This window comes from Panulirus ornatus, chromosome 4 (genome assembly GCF_036320965.1).
Source record: "Panulirus ornatus isolate Po-2019 chromosome 4, ASM3632096v1, whole genome shotgun sequence".
NCBI classification, from domain to species: Eukaryota; Metazoa; Arthropoda; class Malacostraca; order Decapoda; family Palinuridae; genus Panulirus; species Panulirus ornatus.
This window is the reverse complement of record NC_092227.1, coordinates 9113396-9132553: the sequence shown is the minus strand read 5'-3', so window position 1 is coordinate 9132553 and position 19158 is coordinate 9113396. Positions and strand designations below refer to the sequence as shown.

At 43.7% G+C, this 19158-nt stretch overlaps 1 protein-coding gene across 5 annotated transcripts in view; it reads right to left on the bottom strand.

Annotated features, from left to right (window-relative positions):
• Nucleotides 1-19158, bottom strand: part of LOC139765626 (BAI1-associated protein 3-like) — a 463094-nt gene that overhangs the window by 144568 nt on the left and 299368 nt on the right. For all 5 annotated transcript variants that reach the window (XR_011716708.1, XM_071693318.1, XM_071693310.1 and 2 more), the window contains 2 exons: nucleotides 14554-14690; nucleotides 10800-10906 (listed from right to left, as the gene is read on the bottom strand). Coding sequence is in view for 4 of the 5 variants with exons in the window: in XM_071693318.1 (XP_071549419.1) it covers nucleotides 10800-10906; nucleotides 14554-14690 (244 nt within the window). In the remaining variant the exon portion in view is untranslated. The remainder of the gene's footprint in view (nucleotides 1-10799; nucleotides 10907-14553; nucleotides 14691-19158) is intronic.

Below are 19158 nucleotides of genomic sequence, written 5' to 3'. Positions count from 1 at the left end.
GGATATGATGTGTGAGGGAATGAGGGGGTACAAGGCCGAGGAGGTATTACCCTCATCTAACCTTCAACCTCACCTGAACCCTATGTCAACCTCGGCGTCAATCAACCTCTACCTGCAGGCTGGGAGACAAGGTGCCGGGCGTCCTGACTGGCTTGAGGGTGAGGTGAAGGGTAAGGTTGAGGGGTGAGGTTAAGGGTAAGGTTAGGGGGTGAGGTTAAAGGTAAGGTTGAGGGTGAGGTTAAAGGTAAGGTTAGGGGGTGAGGTTAAAGGTAAGGTTGAGGGTGAGGTTAAAGGTAAGGTTAGGGGGTGAGGTTAAAGGTAAGGTTGAGGGGTGAGGTTAAAGGTAAGGTTAGGGGGTGAGGTTAAGGGTAAGGTTAGGGGGTGAAGTTAAGGGTAAGGTTAGGGGGTGAGGTTAAGGGTAAGGTTAGGGGGTGAAGTTAAGGGTAAGGTTAGGGGGTGAGGTTAAGGGTAAGGTTAGGGGGTGAAGTTAAGGGTAAGGTTAAGGGTGAGATTTAAGTTAAGGGTGAGGTTAAGGGTATGGTAGAGGGGTGAGGTTAAAGGTAAGGTTGAGGGGTGAGGTTAAGGGTAAGGTTAAGAGTGAGATTTAAGTTAATGTGAGCGATGGCCTGGATTTCTTGGGTTGTGTAGTGACTCACTGAGGTTGATTGTGAAGTGAAGGTTAGAGATTAGGTTAGGCTAATCACTGGCCACTGTTGCTCTATCTTCACATCACTCTGTCAGGCAGCTCGGGTTGAATGGTGGGTGAGGCACGCCATGAGACGATGCAATTTGCATATGGTTCGTAATAATGTAAAGTGTTGGTTTGTGCACCCGCCCGTTGTGTTTATGCTCGGAATTCGCGCGCGATTTCTGTTTGTGAATACTATGTGTGTGTGAGGAGGAGAAGGAGAAGGGAGGTTTACACTCGTGTTGCCTCCGTCTCTTAACTTCGTATATATGTAATATGTATTTTGTTTTCATGCGTACACACACACACACACACACACACACACACACACACACACACACACACATACAGACACAGACCGACACAGACACAGACACACACACACACACCACATTTATCGACCAACTTTGGGAAAGGGATGAACACTAGGGTTGGATGTGGGCTGAGGACTCGAACCCATATAGCCCTGACCCCGGACTGGTCCATGCTTACTTCTTTGGTCAGTAACACTAACCATTACACCTTGTTGTGTGTGTGTGTGTGTGTGTGTGTGTGTGTGTGTGTGTGTAATCACTAATCTGTCCATAACGAGGATGGACTTCTGCTTTTGTAGGGCAAAATGACCTCTATGATGATGACCTTGTTATGTGACCCGTAAAGCCATATGGTACGAGAGAGGAAATGTGTGTAGTCTAACATACGGGGTATGATGTATGTACTGTGCACCGCCAGTCATAATAACCCTTATAGCAAGAGACATAGATACCTTAGCTATATATATACCTGGCGTTGGGCTATGTTACATGTGTGGTGGTGTGACACATCCAGCGTTACACCCTGCAAGACATCTGTGACGTGACGTTTCAGACGTAACGTCGGTTGTGTGGGATGAAACCTGTGCAACATGACCTCTGAGACATGACCTGAGACATGACCTCCTCTAGTTCAACGCAGCGTCTGTGTTGTGGTATAGTTAACATGACCTTTGTTAAAGGGATCTTTATCATCATATGATTTTTGCGACGAGATCTCGAACTAAGACATCCTGTAATCTCTGCAGCGTGACGCCATACCGTAACATCTATCTGTGACATGACTTTCTCGTCTTGACTTTGCGTGTAAACATGAACTGTGGCGTTGTCCCTGCGAACAGGACCTTCGAGTTGTTACGTTTACGTCATGACCTTTCATGTTTTCTCTGGGACGTGACCTGTACGACAAGGCTCTGTTGTTACCTGTTACATGATCTCTATAACGTAGCGAATATAACATGACCTCTACAACGTAGCGACCGTAACATGATCTATAGAGCGAAGCCACTGTAACGTAAACAACAAAACGTAGCGACTGCGACATGAGCTTACATCACGCACCGAGTGTGTAACGTGATCAACACATCGTAAACGAAAGTGTGGCGCGTGACTGACCCCTGACGTAACGCTTGTGACTGTGACCTACGTGGCAAAAGAATCCGTGACGTGGTTACATGTAGGATGAATCTAGCGAGTGAGAGAGGAGGAGGAGGAGAAGGAGGAGTGGCTTATGTGACGTGAGAGGCGGCTGGGCCCCACCTGCGTGTGTGTGTGTGTGGAGGGAGAGAGAGGGGAGGGTGGTGGGTGTTTTTTTTTTTAATATATGGCGGGGCTAATGGGAATCACCGCTGACCTTACCTGGGTCGCTTCTTTAACTTTTCCCTTGGACTGTCCAGCTTAGCGTCGGGCGTCTTAAGACAATCCAAATTCAACCTTGCCATGCTTAAGGAGAGACAAATAGAAGTCTTAAAGGAGAAATAGGGAAAAAAGGGGGAAAAAATAAGTGAAAAAAAAAAAGGATAAGGGTCATATGCCAAATGAAAGTCATGAGGAAAAATAAATAAATATTGGGAGCAGTCAAGTGTGTGGGGGGGAAAAATGTATATATTTATATACACAAGTTTCACGAGACAGAAAAAATCATAACTGATACAAGAGCTAATATCTATGTACAAAACACTTAAAAGTTTTTTTTTTGTCATCTTGTGCCCTTGTAAGTGGCACAGCATTCATGAAGCATAGAATATTTACTAGAAACTACTAGTTACCAGAAAAGAGGGTTTTAGGGAGGAACATAGAAGAGCACAGTTGCAAGTCACTCCTCTGGACTAAAAAAAAAAATAGAGGAACGATGTGAGAAAATATTATGACCCTCGGAGAATACCATCTGAAAATCAGTACAAAAAAAGATTGAGATGTATCCTCCTATGGCATCTTAGATCCTACTATGTCGTTCTATAAAAGCCTTTGGGTAAAACAAAATATCTATACATCCATAACTTCAGAGGGTTATCTCATAACTAAAAATAAACAACCTTCTTTTGTTTACCAAGATGGGTGAATGGCAGTAGACCGTTCCATAAACGATCTGAAACTCTTCTTTTTTTTCTTTTCTTTCTCTCTCCACCTGTTTAAGGAATCAGAATACACAAAATTTTCTCCACGACGGAAGCCATAATTTCAAGGGCTATTCTTCTAATCAGAATTTCGCCAGCTAGTACTGGCTGGCACGGATCTCTCTACCAAGTTAGCCAAGAGTGTAGGCTTCATAATTTGCTGTCTATCTTTTTTGAAGGAAGGGGAGGTCGATGGAGTGTATACCAATTTCGAGTGCTGGTGATAGGCAATAACTCCTCCGGGCCCTCTCGATACAAAACTTATTACCCGAGTTTGCTCTGTCCTATAATAGGAATTACGGGCTGAAAATGAAGTTAGTAGAGTGGAAGGTAACGTACATGTCGCCGGGAAATCAGGGCGCGAGATAAATTTACAACTTTGCACACTGGTGACGAGAAGCAATTACCCATTCGATTTCCATCCAACACAGCTGGGATCTAGAGTGGTATTTCCATCCAACACAGCTGGGATCTAGAGGAGTATTCCCATACAACACAGCTGGATTCTAGAGGAGTATTTCCAAGCAACACAGCTTGGATTCTAGAGGAGTATTTCCATCCAACACAGCTGGATTCTAGAGGAGTATTTCCATCCAACACAGCTGGATTCTAGAGGCGTATTCCCAAGCAACACAGCTGGGTTCTAGAGGAGTATTCCCATCCAACACATCTGGGATCTAGAGGAGTTATTCCTAAGCAACACAGCTGGAATATAGAGGAGCATGGATCATTCCTGGAAAAAGTGTTCGCTGGATTCTGATTTTTAGAAGAGATCAAACATCCTCAGTGGCAAGAAACAGTCCAGATATTATCTACTTTTCCTTTTCTGTTGCGCTCACTTGGTGTCAGCCTAGCACAGGCCCTTATCTTATCATAGCCTCGTCTTATCATAGCCTCGTCCTCTGATATCGTTGCCAAGTGGTGATCCGTGATGGTGTCTCTATACCAAGCAATAGATGATTTCAATTAATCTATTTCGTAGGCACGGGTAAGAGAAGGAGGAGGAGGAGGAGGAGGAGGAGGAGGAGGAGGAGGAGGAGGAGGAGGGGAGGCGAAGGAGGGAGAGAATGATAAACAAGTGGTGAGGAGGAGAGGCTGGGACGTCTCTCTCTTTCTCCCCACCCAACCTACCACAGATCACCCTCACACACCCACAATCACGCACCAGATCGAAACACCCACATTGCACCGTCTCCACACATCTCCCACCTCGACGTGCTCCTCATCTTGGTACCACTTGTACATATCACCTCCAAAGACCCCACTCCAACTTAATCACGTCACTCCACAGTACCTACTCATACAACGGACACACATCTCTTAAGCTACTGACACGACCAATGTACCACCTCCACGCACACCACACACCCCATAGCCTACTGACTGCACCACACTGCCTGTGGCCACACACCTTAACCTACTAAATCCACAACGCCAACTCCACACAACCTATAACCATCTGTCTTCACCACACCACAAACACACCCACATACACACACACACACACACACACACACACACACACACACACATTGCTACCCCCATTGGCCGTCCACTAAGTCATCTTTATCTTACAAGATATGTAAATACAATGTATCTTTTTTTTCCAAGTTTCCTACAGAGAAAATATTTGATTATTCCCTGAAGTGGAGATAAGCGCTTGCTTTGCCCAGCTTCCATGACGCTCGCCTCCTTCGTGCTTGGACCTGTTCTTCCATTTATCTACGAGTATATTGACTCTGTTTCAGGGACACTTGAGGGAATATCAAACACCGCGAGCATTTTGTTTCGCACTGTGGTGAGGGCGTAGCATTTTGTTTCGTACTGTGGTGAGGGCGTAGAGTTTTACGAGGCTACTATCAAAAGAGCAGAAAGATAAGATATCTTACGCAATAATTGTCAGATGAGGATCAATCCGTCATCGCGTAACTATATACACAGAATTTATATGATGATTAATACTGATATTAGTCTTGCTTAGTGCAATTCTATATTGCCTCAACATTAAAAATACAATGAAGGGATCCGTAACCAATTACAGGAAGAGAGAACAAAACATGAAAAATACTAAACACAATAAGTAAAAAAAAAGGAAAAAAGAAATGTTTTTATATACATATCAGTGACTATCAGCGAGGATAATAGCAGACAGCTGTATAGATTTCATATGAAACATAGAAAACCTGGCCTAGTGTGGGGAGGGATTAACTGTGGGACAAAGAGAACATGGCTCTGTAGTGAGGACGTGCATAGCCATCAATGCTCCAATAATTTGAACAGAGTCTATTGTCTTGATACTTCCCTGTCCTCCCAGCAACACAGAGTGAGACTTAAAGTAACAAAGAAACGACCAAAAATGAGAGAAATATTAAAATAAATGATATTAGATGACATGGTTTGAAAGTGACAATATATTTTTTTTCCCCAGTTAGAGTAACTGCTTCATGACAATATAAATTTAGAACGTAGATATCCTGAAATCATCAGATTAATGAATAGAAGCGATTATAACGAATTGTCCGAACCGAATACACACACACACACACACACACACACACACACACAGACACACACACATACAGACACAGACCGACACAGACACAGACACACACACACACACCACATTTATCGACCAACTTTGGGAAAGGGATGAACACTAGGGTTGGATGTGGGCTGAGGATTCGAACCCATATAGCCCTGACCCCGGACTGGTCCATGCTCACTTCTTTGGTCAGTAACACTAACCATTATACCTTGTTGTGTGTGTGTGTGTGTGTGTGTGTGTGTGTAATCACTAATCTGTCCATAACGAGGATGGACTTCTGCTTTTGTAGGGCAAAATGACCTCTATGATGATGACCTTGTTATGTGACCCGGAAGCCATATGGTACGAGAGAGGAAATTTGTATAGTCTAACATACGGGGTATGATGTATGTACTGTGCACCGCCAGTCATAATAACCCTTATAGCAAGAGACATAGATACCTTAGCTATATCCTGGCGTGGGGCTATGTTACATGTGTGGTGTGACACATCCAGCGTTACACCCTGAAAGACATCTGTGACGTGACGTTTCAGACGTAACGTCGATTGTGTGGGATGAAACCTGTGTAACATGAGCTCGGAGACATGACCTGAGACATGACCTCTGAGACATGACCTGAGACATGACCTCCTCTAGTTCAACGCAGCGTCTGTGTTGTGGTATAGTTAACATGACCTTTGTTAAAGGGATCTTTATCATCATATGATTTTTGCGACGAGATCTCTAACTAAGACATCCTGTAATCTCTGCAGCGTGACGCCATACCGTAACATCTATCTGTGACATGACTTTCTCATCTCGACTTTGCGTGTAAACATGAACTGTGGCGTTGTCCTTGCGAACATGACCTTCGAGTTGTTACGTTTACGTCATGACCTTTCATGTTTTCTCTGGGACGTGACCTTTACGACAAGGCTCTGTTGTTACCTGTTACATGATCTCTATAACGTAGCGACTCTAACATGACCTCTACAACGTAGCGACCGTAACATGATCTATAGAGCGAAGCCACTGTAACGTAATCAACAAAACGTAGCGACTGCGACATGAGCTTACATCACGCACCGAGTGTGTAACGTGATCAACACATCGTAAACGAAAGTGTGGCGCGTGACTGACCCCTGACGTAACGCTTGTGACTGTGACCTACGCGGCAAAAGAATCCGTGACGTGGTTACATGTAGGATGAATCTAGCGAGGGAGAGAGGAGGAGGAGGAGGAGAAGGAGGAGTGGCTTATGTGACGTGAGAGGTGGCTGGGCCCCACCTGCGTGTGTGTGTGTGTGGAGGGAGAGAGAGGGGAGGGTGGTGGGTGTTTTTTTTTTTAATATATGGCGGGGCTAATGGGAATCACCGCTGACCTTACCTGGGTCGCTTCTTTAACTTTTCCCTTGGACTGTCCAGCTTAGCGTCGGGCGTCTTAAGACAATCCAAATTCAACCTTGCCATGCTTAAGGAGAGACAAATAGAAGTCTTAAAGGAGAAATAGGGAAAAAAGGGGGAAAAAATAAGTGAAAAAAAAAAAGGATAAGGGTCATATGCCAAATGAAAGTCATGAGGAAAAATAAATAAATATTGGGAGCAGTCAAGTGTGTGGGGGGGAAAAATGTATATATTTATATACACAAGTTTCACGAGACAGAAAAAATCATAACTGATACAAGAGCTAATATCTATGTACAAAACACTTAAAAGTTTTTTTTTGTCATCTTGTGCCCTTGTAAGTGGCACAGCATTCATGAAGCATAGAATATTTACTAGAAACTACTAGTTACCAGAAAAGAGGGTTTTAGGGAGGAACATAGAAGAGCACAGTTGCAAGTCACTCCTCTGGACTAAAAAAAAAAATAGAGGAACGCTGTGAGAAAATATTATGACCCTCGGAGAATACCATCTGAAAATCAGTACAAAAAAAGATTGAGATGTATCCTCCTATGGCATCTTAGATCCTACTATGTCGTTCTATAAAAGCCTTTGGGTAAAACAAAATATCTATACATCCATAACTTCAGAGGGTTATCTCATAACTAAAAATAAACAACCTTCTTTTGTTTACCAAGATGGGTGAATGGCAGTAGACCGTTCCATAAACAATCTGAAACTCTTCTTTTTTTTCTTTTCTTTCTCTCTCCACCTGTTTAAGGAATCAGAATACACAAAATTTTCTCCACGACGGAAGCCATAATTTCAAGGGCTATTCTTCTAATCAGAATTTCGCCAGCTAGTACTGGCTGGCACGGATCTCTCTACCAAGTTAGCCAAGAGTGTAGGCTTCATAATTTGCTGTCTATCTTTTTTGAAGGAAGGGGAGGTCGGTGGAGTGTATACCAATTTCGAGTGCTGGTGATAGGCAATAACTCCTCCGGGCCCTCTCGATACAAAACTTATTACCCGAGTTTGCTCTGTCCTATAATAGGAATTACGGGCTGAAAATGAAGTTAGTAGAGTGGAAGGTAACGTACATGTCGCCGGGAAATCAGGGCGCGAGATAAATTTACAACTTTGCACACTGGTGACGAGAAGCAATTACCCATTCGATTTCCATCCAACACAGCTGGGATCTAGAGTGGTATTTCCATCCAACACAGCTGGGATCTAGAGGAGTATTCCCATACAACACAGCTGGATTCTAGAGGAGTATTCCCATACAACACAGCTGGATTCTAGAGGCGTATTCCCAAGCAACACAGCTTGGATTCTAGAGGAGTATTTCCATCCAACACAGCTGGATTCTAGAGGAGTATTTCCATCCAACACAGCTGGATTCTAGAGGCGTATTCCCAAGCAACACAGCTGGGTTCTAGAGGAGTATTCCCATCCAACACATCTGGGATCTAGAGGAGTTATTCCTAAGCAACACAGCTGGAATATAGAGGAGCATGGATCATTCCTGGAAAAAGTGTTCGCTGGATTCTGATTTTTAGAAGAGATCAAACATCCTCAGTGGCAAGAAACAGTCCAGATATTATCTACTTTTCCTTTTCTGTTGCGCTCACTAGGTGTCAGCCTAGCACAGGCCCTTATCTTATCATAGCCTCGTCTTATCATAGCCTCGTCCTCTGATATCGTTGCCAAGTGGTGATCCGTGATGGTGTCTCTATACCAGGCAATAGATGATTTCAATTAATCTATTTCGTAGGCACGGGTAAGAGAAGGAGGAGGAGGAGGAGGAGGAGGAGGAGGAGGAGGAGGAGGGGAGGCGAAGGAGGGAGAGAATGATAAACAAGTGGTGAGGAGGAGGAGGAGGAGAGGCTGGGACGTCTCTCTCTCTCTCCCCACTCAACCTACCACAGATCACCCTCACACACCCACAATCACGCACCAGATCGAAACACCCACATTGCACCGTCTCCCCACATCTCCCACCTCGACGTGCTCCTCATCTTGGTACCACTTGTACATATCACCTCCGAAGACCCACTCCAAATTAATCACGTCACTCCACAGTACCTACTCATACAACGGACACACATCTCTTAAGCTACTGACACGACCAATGTACCACCTCCACGCACACCACACACCCCATAGCCTACTGACTGCACCACACTGCCTGTGGCCACACACCTTAACCTACTAAATCCACAACGCCAACTCCACACAACCTATAACCATCTGTCTTCACCACACCACAAACACACCCACATACACACACACACACACACACACACACACACACACACACACATTGCTACCCCCATTGGCCGTCCACTAAGTCATCTTTATCTTACAAGATATGTAAATACAATGTATCTTTTTTTTCCAAGTTTCCTACAGAGAAAATATTTGATTATTCCCTGAAGTGGAGATAAGCGCTTGCTTTGCCCAGCTTCCATGACGCTCGCCTCCTTTGTGCTTGGACCTGTTCTTCCATTTATCTACGAGTATACTGACCCTCTGTTTCAGGGACACTTGAGGGAATATCAAACACCGCGAGCATTTTGTTTCGCACTGTGGTGAGGGCGTAGCATTTTGTTTCGTACTGTGGTGAGGGCGTAGAGTTTTACGAGGCTACTATCAAAAGAGCAGAAAGATAAGATATCTTACGCAATAATTGTCAGATAAGGATCAATCCGTCATCGCGTAACTATATACACAGAATTTATATGATGATTAATACTGATATTAGTCTTGCTTAGTACAATTCTATATTGCCTCAACATTAAAAATACAATGAAGGGATCCGTAACCAATTACAGGAAGAGAGAACAAAACATGAAAAATACTAAACACAATAAGTAAAAAAAAAGGAAAAAAGAAATGTTTTTATATACATATCAGTGACTATCAGCGAGGATAATAGCAGACAGCTGTATAGATTTCATATGAAACATAGAAAACCTGGCCTAGTGTGGGGAGGGATTAACTGTGGGACAAAGAGAACATGGCTCTGTAGTGAGGACGTGCATAGCCATCAATGCTCCAATAATTTGAACAGAGTCTATTGTCTTGATACTTCCCTGTCCTCCCAGCAACACAGAGTGAGACTTAAAGTAACAAAGAAACGACCAAAAATGAGAGAAATATTAAAATAAATGATATTAGATGACATGGTTTGAAAGTGACAATATATTTTTTTTCCCCAGTTAGAGTAACTGCTTCATGACAATATAAATTTAGAACGTAGATATCCTGAAATCATCAGATTAATGAATAGAAGCGATTATAACGAATTGTCCGAACCGAATACATACACACACACACACACACACACACACACACCCACACACACACACACAAACACACATATACACACACACACACGCTGGTTCTTTTAGCGCTGTGTGTGTGTGTGTGCGTGTGTGTGTGTGTGTGTGTGTGTGTGTGTGTAATATGCCAGAGAGCCTACTGCAAACAGTGGCAACAAGGATGACATTCATCTGTATCTACCCAACCTTAAATGTAACATACACGCTTAGTCAACGACCAGTGAATCGCTTCGGTATGTGATCAGTGTCTGTCTCGGTGCTGAAATACAAGAGTCGGATTTAAGTGTATATATTTCCCTGTACCATATGACCAGTGAATCGCTTCGGTATGTGATCAGTGTCTGTCTCGGTGCTGAAACACAAGAGTCGGATTAAAGTGTGTGTATATATTTCCTTGTACCATATGACTGGTTGGGGGAAGCGCCTCACCTGTGGTGCTTTCGTAGACTCTCCTTACTGAAGGACTTGGGGCTCTCGCAGCTGCTGCTCCGGTCCAAGTCATTCTCGCTGTCCGCCTCGATCGAACTTCTCGACCCCTGGAAACCGGAAGACGTCACAATCGGTTAGACTATCCCATAGACACACACACACACACACACACACACACGGGGAAAATCGGTCCAACTTTAAGGATACGCAACGAGTATGACACACGAAAGACACATGAATCAAAAATCCATACAACTTTTCAAGAGTAAAGTTGACAGCCACTTGAAAGATATATATATATATATATATATATATATATATATATATATATATATATATATATATATATATATATATATATATATATATATATCATTCCAGATAGCAATTTATCTGGAGTCAGACAAAGTCCAGTGGGAGAGGCGAGCATACATACATTCATGACCGGGAGAGACAGTTTATTGTAAGATTATTTTCACTTGCACAAGAATGGACTGTTTTCCAGCTCAGTTGGTCGCTGATGCTGAGCACTATTGTTTGTTCGCCAGGGGTAGAAGAGTTCCCAGAACTGCTCGGGGAAGAGGACACATTGTGCACCATTAAATTCACGAGGGAAAGAAAAATGGAAGTCTTGTCTTTGCTAAGAACGAGTTAAGTTTGAAGACAAGAGGATTTTTTTTTTTGGTATATCTTTGTTTCTCTGGTATAAATGAGCAGTTTAGCTTGATTGGTTGTGTGGGCTTTAGGATCATTAACTGCCTAGGTTATTAAGGGTCGTTTATGGAAAACTAGTACATTCAACTACTGTAAAAATCTACAGTAACCTTGGGTGTTAAGGGTGATTCTAAGACCACATATACTTTCGCTGATATCTGGGTCATGTCTGAGATTAATGATACGTTGAACGTGTAAACACTCTACGGTAATGCAATCCACATTTAACTCTCTAATGCACACCAACATTAGACTGACTCGTTGCATTGGTACAAACTCTACGGTAATGTCATCCATGTTTAACTTACTAATGCAAACCAACATTCGTCTTCTTTCAATGTAATTTTCTAGCAACTACAGTTAAATCAATGAAGAGTAAGTTCATGTAATTCAATGATTAAGAAATCTTTGACTAACATTTATGGAAAAAACTGAAATTTTGCAGTCTTATGGCTAAATGGTTGAGTTCATATTCATCAAACAGAACTTCTCCGTATTCAATGAAATGTTAATCAAAAAGGAAAATTTACATTCAGCACAATAAAAAGAAATTTATACATCCATTTAGAATCAAACCCGATTCTGTATGATCAGTTCCTCTCTTCTGTAAGGGTTATTTGGTATCAGGGATGGATCACGTCCCTTTCCTTGATTATTCAAATTCCATTCATCCTTTATATATATATATATATATATATATATATATATATATATATATATATATATATACACAAAATCCATCCAAAAATAACTGCATAAAAACCCTTCACTCCCACTGATGGAATCAGTTCGGAGAATTCTCCAACCGCTAGCCTTGGCGAGATATTAAACTTCACATAAAACGCTTTGGTCCATTTGTTGTCCAAGCATCTACAGGTATCTTCAATCACTCGTGGATGCACAACAGAATTCCTAACATGCCATCAACGTACATAATAATCCTATAAGCCCTCCAAACCAACACACTCCTCTTCTTCCTACCGCCCCATGTTAATTCTATTTTCAGTACCCCAACACCGTGAAAAATGATCCACAACACAATCAAACACAATACCCCACTCTCACCGACACGACATGGCTTCATAACCAACCACTCCACCACTACGCTACGCAATGACCTCAACCAATCACAGCCCCCCTCCCGCACACTTCTAGTGGCAATAGACATTCAGCAAAGCATTTGACACTATCCCCCGAACACATTCGCACATATAAGAAACTTGACACCATCCTCCACAACTGATCGCCACCTGGAGACATTTATAACGGCTTCACCTCTAATGGTACCTGTAGAACAAAGAAAGGACTGAAACATCACGCTGGATAGAGAGATAATTGGAGACAAGTGACACCTGATACATTAAAGAGAAGAAAAGTTTTGATTCCGAAGAGTGAGGTGGGGGAAAAACAACCTCAGGTCTGTGACCAGTACTTTAGACTGGGGCGAGTGAAGCCCATGTGAATAAGAAATACCTGCTTAAAAGAAGGATAAAAAGGCAGACTTTGTGATGAGAATCATGCAGGATTGCCCAGGTACAGCGGAAGTAATAGACATGCCCAATACATCTGTGTTACTTCATCGTTAAATTGTGGTGTTTTAAAACTGTACAAAAGGGATCTAGCAACATTTATAAAGAGATGCTCACGCAAATTATAAATTTTTCAACCATTAGATTCAATCAGGGTAGTGCTTCTCCAGTGTGAGATGCTACACAGGTTAGAATGAAGAGAAAAATATAAGTTCAGTAGGAGAAAGAGAACGAGTAACAGAGTGAAGAGGTGAGGAGGAGGCGAGTTGAAATATGGAGAGTGGAACTATCGGCGTAAGAGTGAACAGAGATAGAAGATGCATCGAGATCGTATACAGAGAGACGGACGAGGTTAGGGGACAGGACAAAACCTTGAGGGACACCATCGTTCATAAGATAGAAGGGAGAAGTCGCTCCATCAGCAACGACTGCATTAAATCAGCTCGGGAGAAAACGGGGCATTAGTAAACCAGAGAGAAGCAGAAAAAAGCTAAAGGAAGGGACATTAGAAAGCGAATGTTTATGCCACACCATGTCAAGTGCTTGAATGCTCAGGAGCACAACAAAACATTCACCGAAATCTCTGAGGGAGGAGGACCAGAGGCGAGACACATAGGAGAAGAGACCAGACAATCAGTAGATCTTGCACCATTACAGCCGTGGTGGTGATCAGAGAAAGGAGTGCGATTCTCAGTGTTTTGGGGAAAACGACAAATGAGGAGAGTTTCCAAGACTTCAGAGACAAGCAGACGTTAAAGCAATGGGACCAATGGCTGGAAGGACTGACTGGAGGGGTTAGAGTAACGTACCTTCTGAAGGACTGGCTACACCAAAGGATGCCTCCAGGAACGAAAGTCTGGGTTTTCTAAACAGAGGTGAAGTAGGTGAAGAACAAGTATCGAAACTCGCTCAGGGAACACTCCCTTGAGAATTGGGTGGGTTATGCCATCCGGGCCATACGCCTTGCCTATATGACGATGGGGAAGTACTCCGGAAACCCTGAACGAGAAAGTATATATGGGAAAGGACGAACATTGCTGAGTGGTATTCTTTTCCACATTAAACTTTAGGCAGGAGTGGGACATGATCCTCTGGGACTTTCGTGTTCGTAGAGAAGAGGAAGGGAATTTGATACACCCGATATCTTATGGACACTGAAGGATGAATGCTATAGAATTCTTGCTTAGGAGATGTACACACATACACACACACACACACACACACACACACACACACACACACACACACACACACAACACACACTGTGGAGAACCAGTGGTTACGTATAATCCAAAAGTTGCCATCAAATATTCACAACAGGACAACCTACAGATAAAACACAAGAATCATTCCTCTATGCATAACAATAAGGGAGGAAATATGGCACCCCTGTATGTAGTAGAAATGTGAATATCCTGTCCGATAGATAAGGGAGTGACTCATCTGATAGACAGGGAGAAGATCCATTTGATCAGACAGGGAGACTTAACGATGACGATGAGTTAACTCACCACGCTGACCTGCCTGGCTCTTGGGGAATCTGGCGGCGGTGAGCCTTGGGAGAGACTGTACACGTCCCTGGGGGAGCCCGGCAGCCCCACCTGCACCGCTGGCTGGATGCCCAACATGCAGTACGGGTCGCTGAAACCTGTGTGCACATATGGACCGTTAGCAAGGGTGTACCGTGACAGAGGACGATGACTCCTACTCCTCCTCCTGCTGCTACTCCTGCTGCTACTACTACTACTGCTGCTGCTGCTGCTACTGCTGCTGTACCGCTACCTTCCCTTATGGCTAATAGTGCCTGGCCAGAGGGGTCGCAGTGCCGCTCACTTCAACTGCACTGCGACACGACTGCACTGCCCTACACGGCCATAACAAAGACCAGATATGCAAAATAAAAGAGGGGGAATAAAATGTTAGAACTACAGTTGTATTTCTAATCACCTGCAAGAACTACAGTTGTATTTCTAATCACCTGCAAGAACTACAATTGTATTTCTAATCACCTGCAAGAACTACAGTTGTATTTCTAATCACCTGCAAGAACGACATTATTAATCCTTGGTCCCTATTCATGTTTACAGTGAACGAAGTGTTCCGTCTTGATTACATCCCTGATCATCTGTCGTGGCATAAGGTCATTTGCACGACGCAAAACACGACCACAAAAGAGTCTGAATGTACGTTTGACTGAGTTAGAATGTAAGTATGGCTATCATCGTCTTTTGTCTCGTGGTAACGAAGAGATTGTGGAGGCTGTACGGTTGAGGGAAGATGTATGGAGCACTTGGTGACGGGGGTAAGGGGTTGAGGAGGGTGTGTGTTAAGAATAGGAGGCAGATTACATACCGAGGAAAATGTGAGTAAGCTCACAGCGAGGGGAGAGGAAGGAAGGGATGCTGATGACACGATGTATATAATGGGGAGAAATTATAGGGTAGCGGGGAGATGTCGAGAGGTGAAAATATGGTGTAGAAATTAGGGCTTTTGACGCCAGGGATGATCTCCAGGCTATGGGCGTTGCGCGTGAGATATACAGAGCTGGGAAGAGGAGCTGGAGCTGAGTGTTTGGTGTTGGTGACTGGTGTTGGCTGGGGGATGGAGTGGTGGGTAAGACCAAAGGTCCTGAAGTCAGGTTTAGTGTATCATAGGTGGACAGACACTCGGGATGCGAGATTGGGGGAATGGTGGCTACTCATACTAGCATCTGAAAGAGGACAAAAAAGCATTTTATGAATGACTGCTCGCCAATCGCTTCTTCCTCAGACCATCTTGGGAAAATTAAGTTACCTGAAAGTTCGTATTGCATAAAGATAAATGAGATGACGATTCGTTGAAATCGTGACGAAAAGCAACTCTTCGCCAAGCGTATTCGTAGACTCTCTCTCTCTCTCTCTCTCTCTCTCTCTCTCTCTCTCTCTCTCTCTCTCTCTCTCTCTCTCTCTCTCTCTCTCTCTCTCTCCGAACATGGACGCGTTTCTCGTGGATCCTCGTGGCTCTGCTGTCTGGTCTGAGCCAAAGGCCTGAGAATGCTGCGCCAACTTGACTTGAATTTAAAGTCTCCTAAAGGAACTACTGCATGGAACGTTGGGTCTTTCTTACCTTCAGAATAGATTTTTGTTTTCCACACGTCTGTTTGTTGTTTCCTGCGAAGAAAAATGTTAATTGTGGCTCCCTCGTGTGTCTCTCCCTATGGAATGTGAGCATAATCAAGTTTATTACATATAGAGAAAAATGTGTCAAGGTGTGGGGTGCACTTAAGTAAAACGATATGGTAAAATTTTCACATACAATCGTGTGCTTTGGTCTGTGAGGACAAAGGTGCGCACTGTGCACACTGCTGTTACAACCTGACGCTTCGAAAACAATTAAACAGCTCACAGACGATCAGAACACAAATAAGACTTTCCCACTCCGGAAATACAAAGCAGTTTACAGCAACACACGTGGGGCAGAGCAAACACAGAGCAACAGAAAATTAGCACACACACAGACACACACACATAACAACACAGCAATACCAGGCAGCACGCACAACATACAGCAACACAGAACACTGTACACGAAAGTACACAGCAGCCCACAGAAGACCACCAGATGCAACACCCCCTCGATTCTAATGCCAGCCACAGACGCTTGCTTCATAACCCTCTTGTGACGTGGATGGCACCAGCGTCTTCATCCCCGTCATCAACAGTTCGAAGCGCCTGACTACATGCTCGTACCTGATTCTTCCTCCTCCTCCTCCCCTTCTTCTTCACCCAAGAGCGTCCCACCACCCATGCCTCTTCAGCCACCACAGAACACCAAGGAGAGGATGTGTGAGTCGTTGCCTCGCTCATGGCCAAATCTTAAACCAAATCCGCCTCAATCATACCTCATCCTTATTCCCAGGAGCTGGACCTGGGGCCATATACAACAAGTATAATTCACTATTCTAAAATGAAAGATATGGATCAACGTCTTTTGCTAGCCATACTTATGGTTTTGGATGAGGAGTTTCATGCGTCACTTGTTTGCCAAACGATCAGAGGGTGAGGGTGCAGTGTGAGACCCGCCAACAGCACGTCGTGATGGTATAACCTTGTTTATTCTCTGGGAAAATGTAATGCATTTCGTCATTCCACAGCTGGAAACTCGTCACTGCTGCTTTGCAGTCTCATTTTCCGGTTCCTATATGATCTTTAGTAATGGTAAGTGACAGGCAGGGAGTGACCAGGGAGGTACTGCACTACTGCCTGGGTATCGGGTGGAGTGACGACTGCAATACAGTGAGCCATCATCACCACTGTGGCTGGCATGAGTTCCCAAACACTGGCCCAGTGTCGTTGCCTTTCTCTGCCTCGTACACACGTGGGTCGCTGGAACTCAATCCACAAACACAAACCACCTCTCTGATCTCCCGTTTGACACTCGTCATCACGTTAACTCACACGATTCTTTACCCTAAATCACAAGTTCGTTGATTTCGGGATCAGGAAGTGAGGATATGACTTAGTGCCGTATGAGAAGGTTGAGGTGAGGGCGGCGGGAACAGGAGGGGGTGTCCGGAAGCCCTTCCCTCCTTGTATTTCTACTTCGTAAAAGTAGGAACAAAAGAAGGAGCTAAGAGAGGAGTGCTTCTCGAAGGCTCAAAGGCTGGGGAGCCTGGATGTACAACAATGTAGCAGGGATGAGAAGAAGGGAGCGATTGGTGATAAGAGTGGACAGAGGAACCTGGATGTTCTGGCTCTGAGTGAAGCTAAGCTGGAGGGAAAGTGAGGAAGAATGGTTTGGAAATGTCCGGGAGTTGACTGACCTTAGCGTGAGGAGAAAGACCAAAGGAAGAGGCATGTACATGTGAGGAAGTTAGTTCAAGAACGAAGTGGATAGAATGTAAGTAGACTACGAGAGATGGGCGAACGTCAACGCTTATGTACCTGTTAGCGAGAGGAGGGAAGAAGAGTCGAGTCTTTTGGGACGAGATAAAAGAAATCTGTATCTCAACAAAAGACAAGTTAAAGTGCCACGAATTTCTGGAAGTTTGCAGGGCAGGGAAGTGGGGAAAGGGGATGTCCAGCTGCGTCTGACGTCATACAAGCCCGGAGGAATGTGTTTCTATCGGCAGTGTTGATCGTGATGGGATTTCGCCCCTGATGCAGCTGATATCAGCATCATACTGAAGCCTGAATACATGAAACAGTCATACAAAACTAGCAGATCTTGAGACATCCAGCATCCTAAAGGCATAGACTTCTCGAAAAAACATTTACTTATCTTCGTAACTGCCGACTTTCTTGCAACTGACCGCTTTTAATAATGTTTTAATGCGCTTTGGCTTTTAAAGGTCAAACTCTAAATGCCTAAGTAATTGCAGACTTCAGGTAGTTTAAGCGTATTATTTCCTCCCATGACGTAGCCTCCACTTAAGTATGAATCATAATTCAAACGAAAAGTGAATGTAAAAGACGAAGGAAAAAAAAATAATCCAGGAGGTTTTGAAAATGTGGGAAAGTGTCTTTTTCAGAAGTTCCCAGTTGTTAAGGAGAAGGTGAAACGATAAAGAATTCCAGAGTTTTGGAATGAGAGGAAAAGAACCAAAAATGACAACTTCTTCGAGTTGCTAAGAGCCACACAATGTGATCATTTATAAGGTTAACCAGTGACAGAGGCAAGCAAGCAGCGGTTGTCAGCAGTTGTGATCGAAATTGGAAAAGAACCAACAATACAACTAAGGTTAAATCTTTCATAATATCTTGACGTATGTGACATGTTATATGACATTTTTATATAAAGAATATCCTGAAATGATCAGCAATTTTGACACGTCTTTAGATAACTTCATTTGTAACATATACGTAGGAACCAACAATCAAGTTGTTAAATTCTTTAATCATATATTTTTTTTTTTTTTTTTTTTTTTTATACTTTGTCGCTGTCTCCCGCGTTTGCGAGGTAGCGCAAGGAAACAGACGAAAGAAATGGCCCCCCCCCCCCCATACACACGTCCACACACGCAAATATACATACCTACACAGCTTTCCATGGTTTACCCCAGACGCTTCACATACCTTGATTCAGTCCACTGACAGCACGTCAACCCCTGTATACCACATCGCTCCAATTCACTCTAT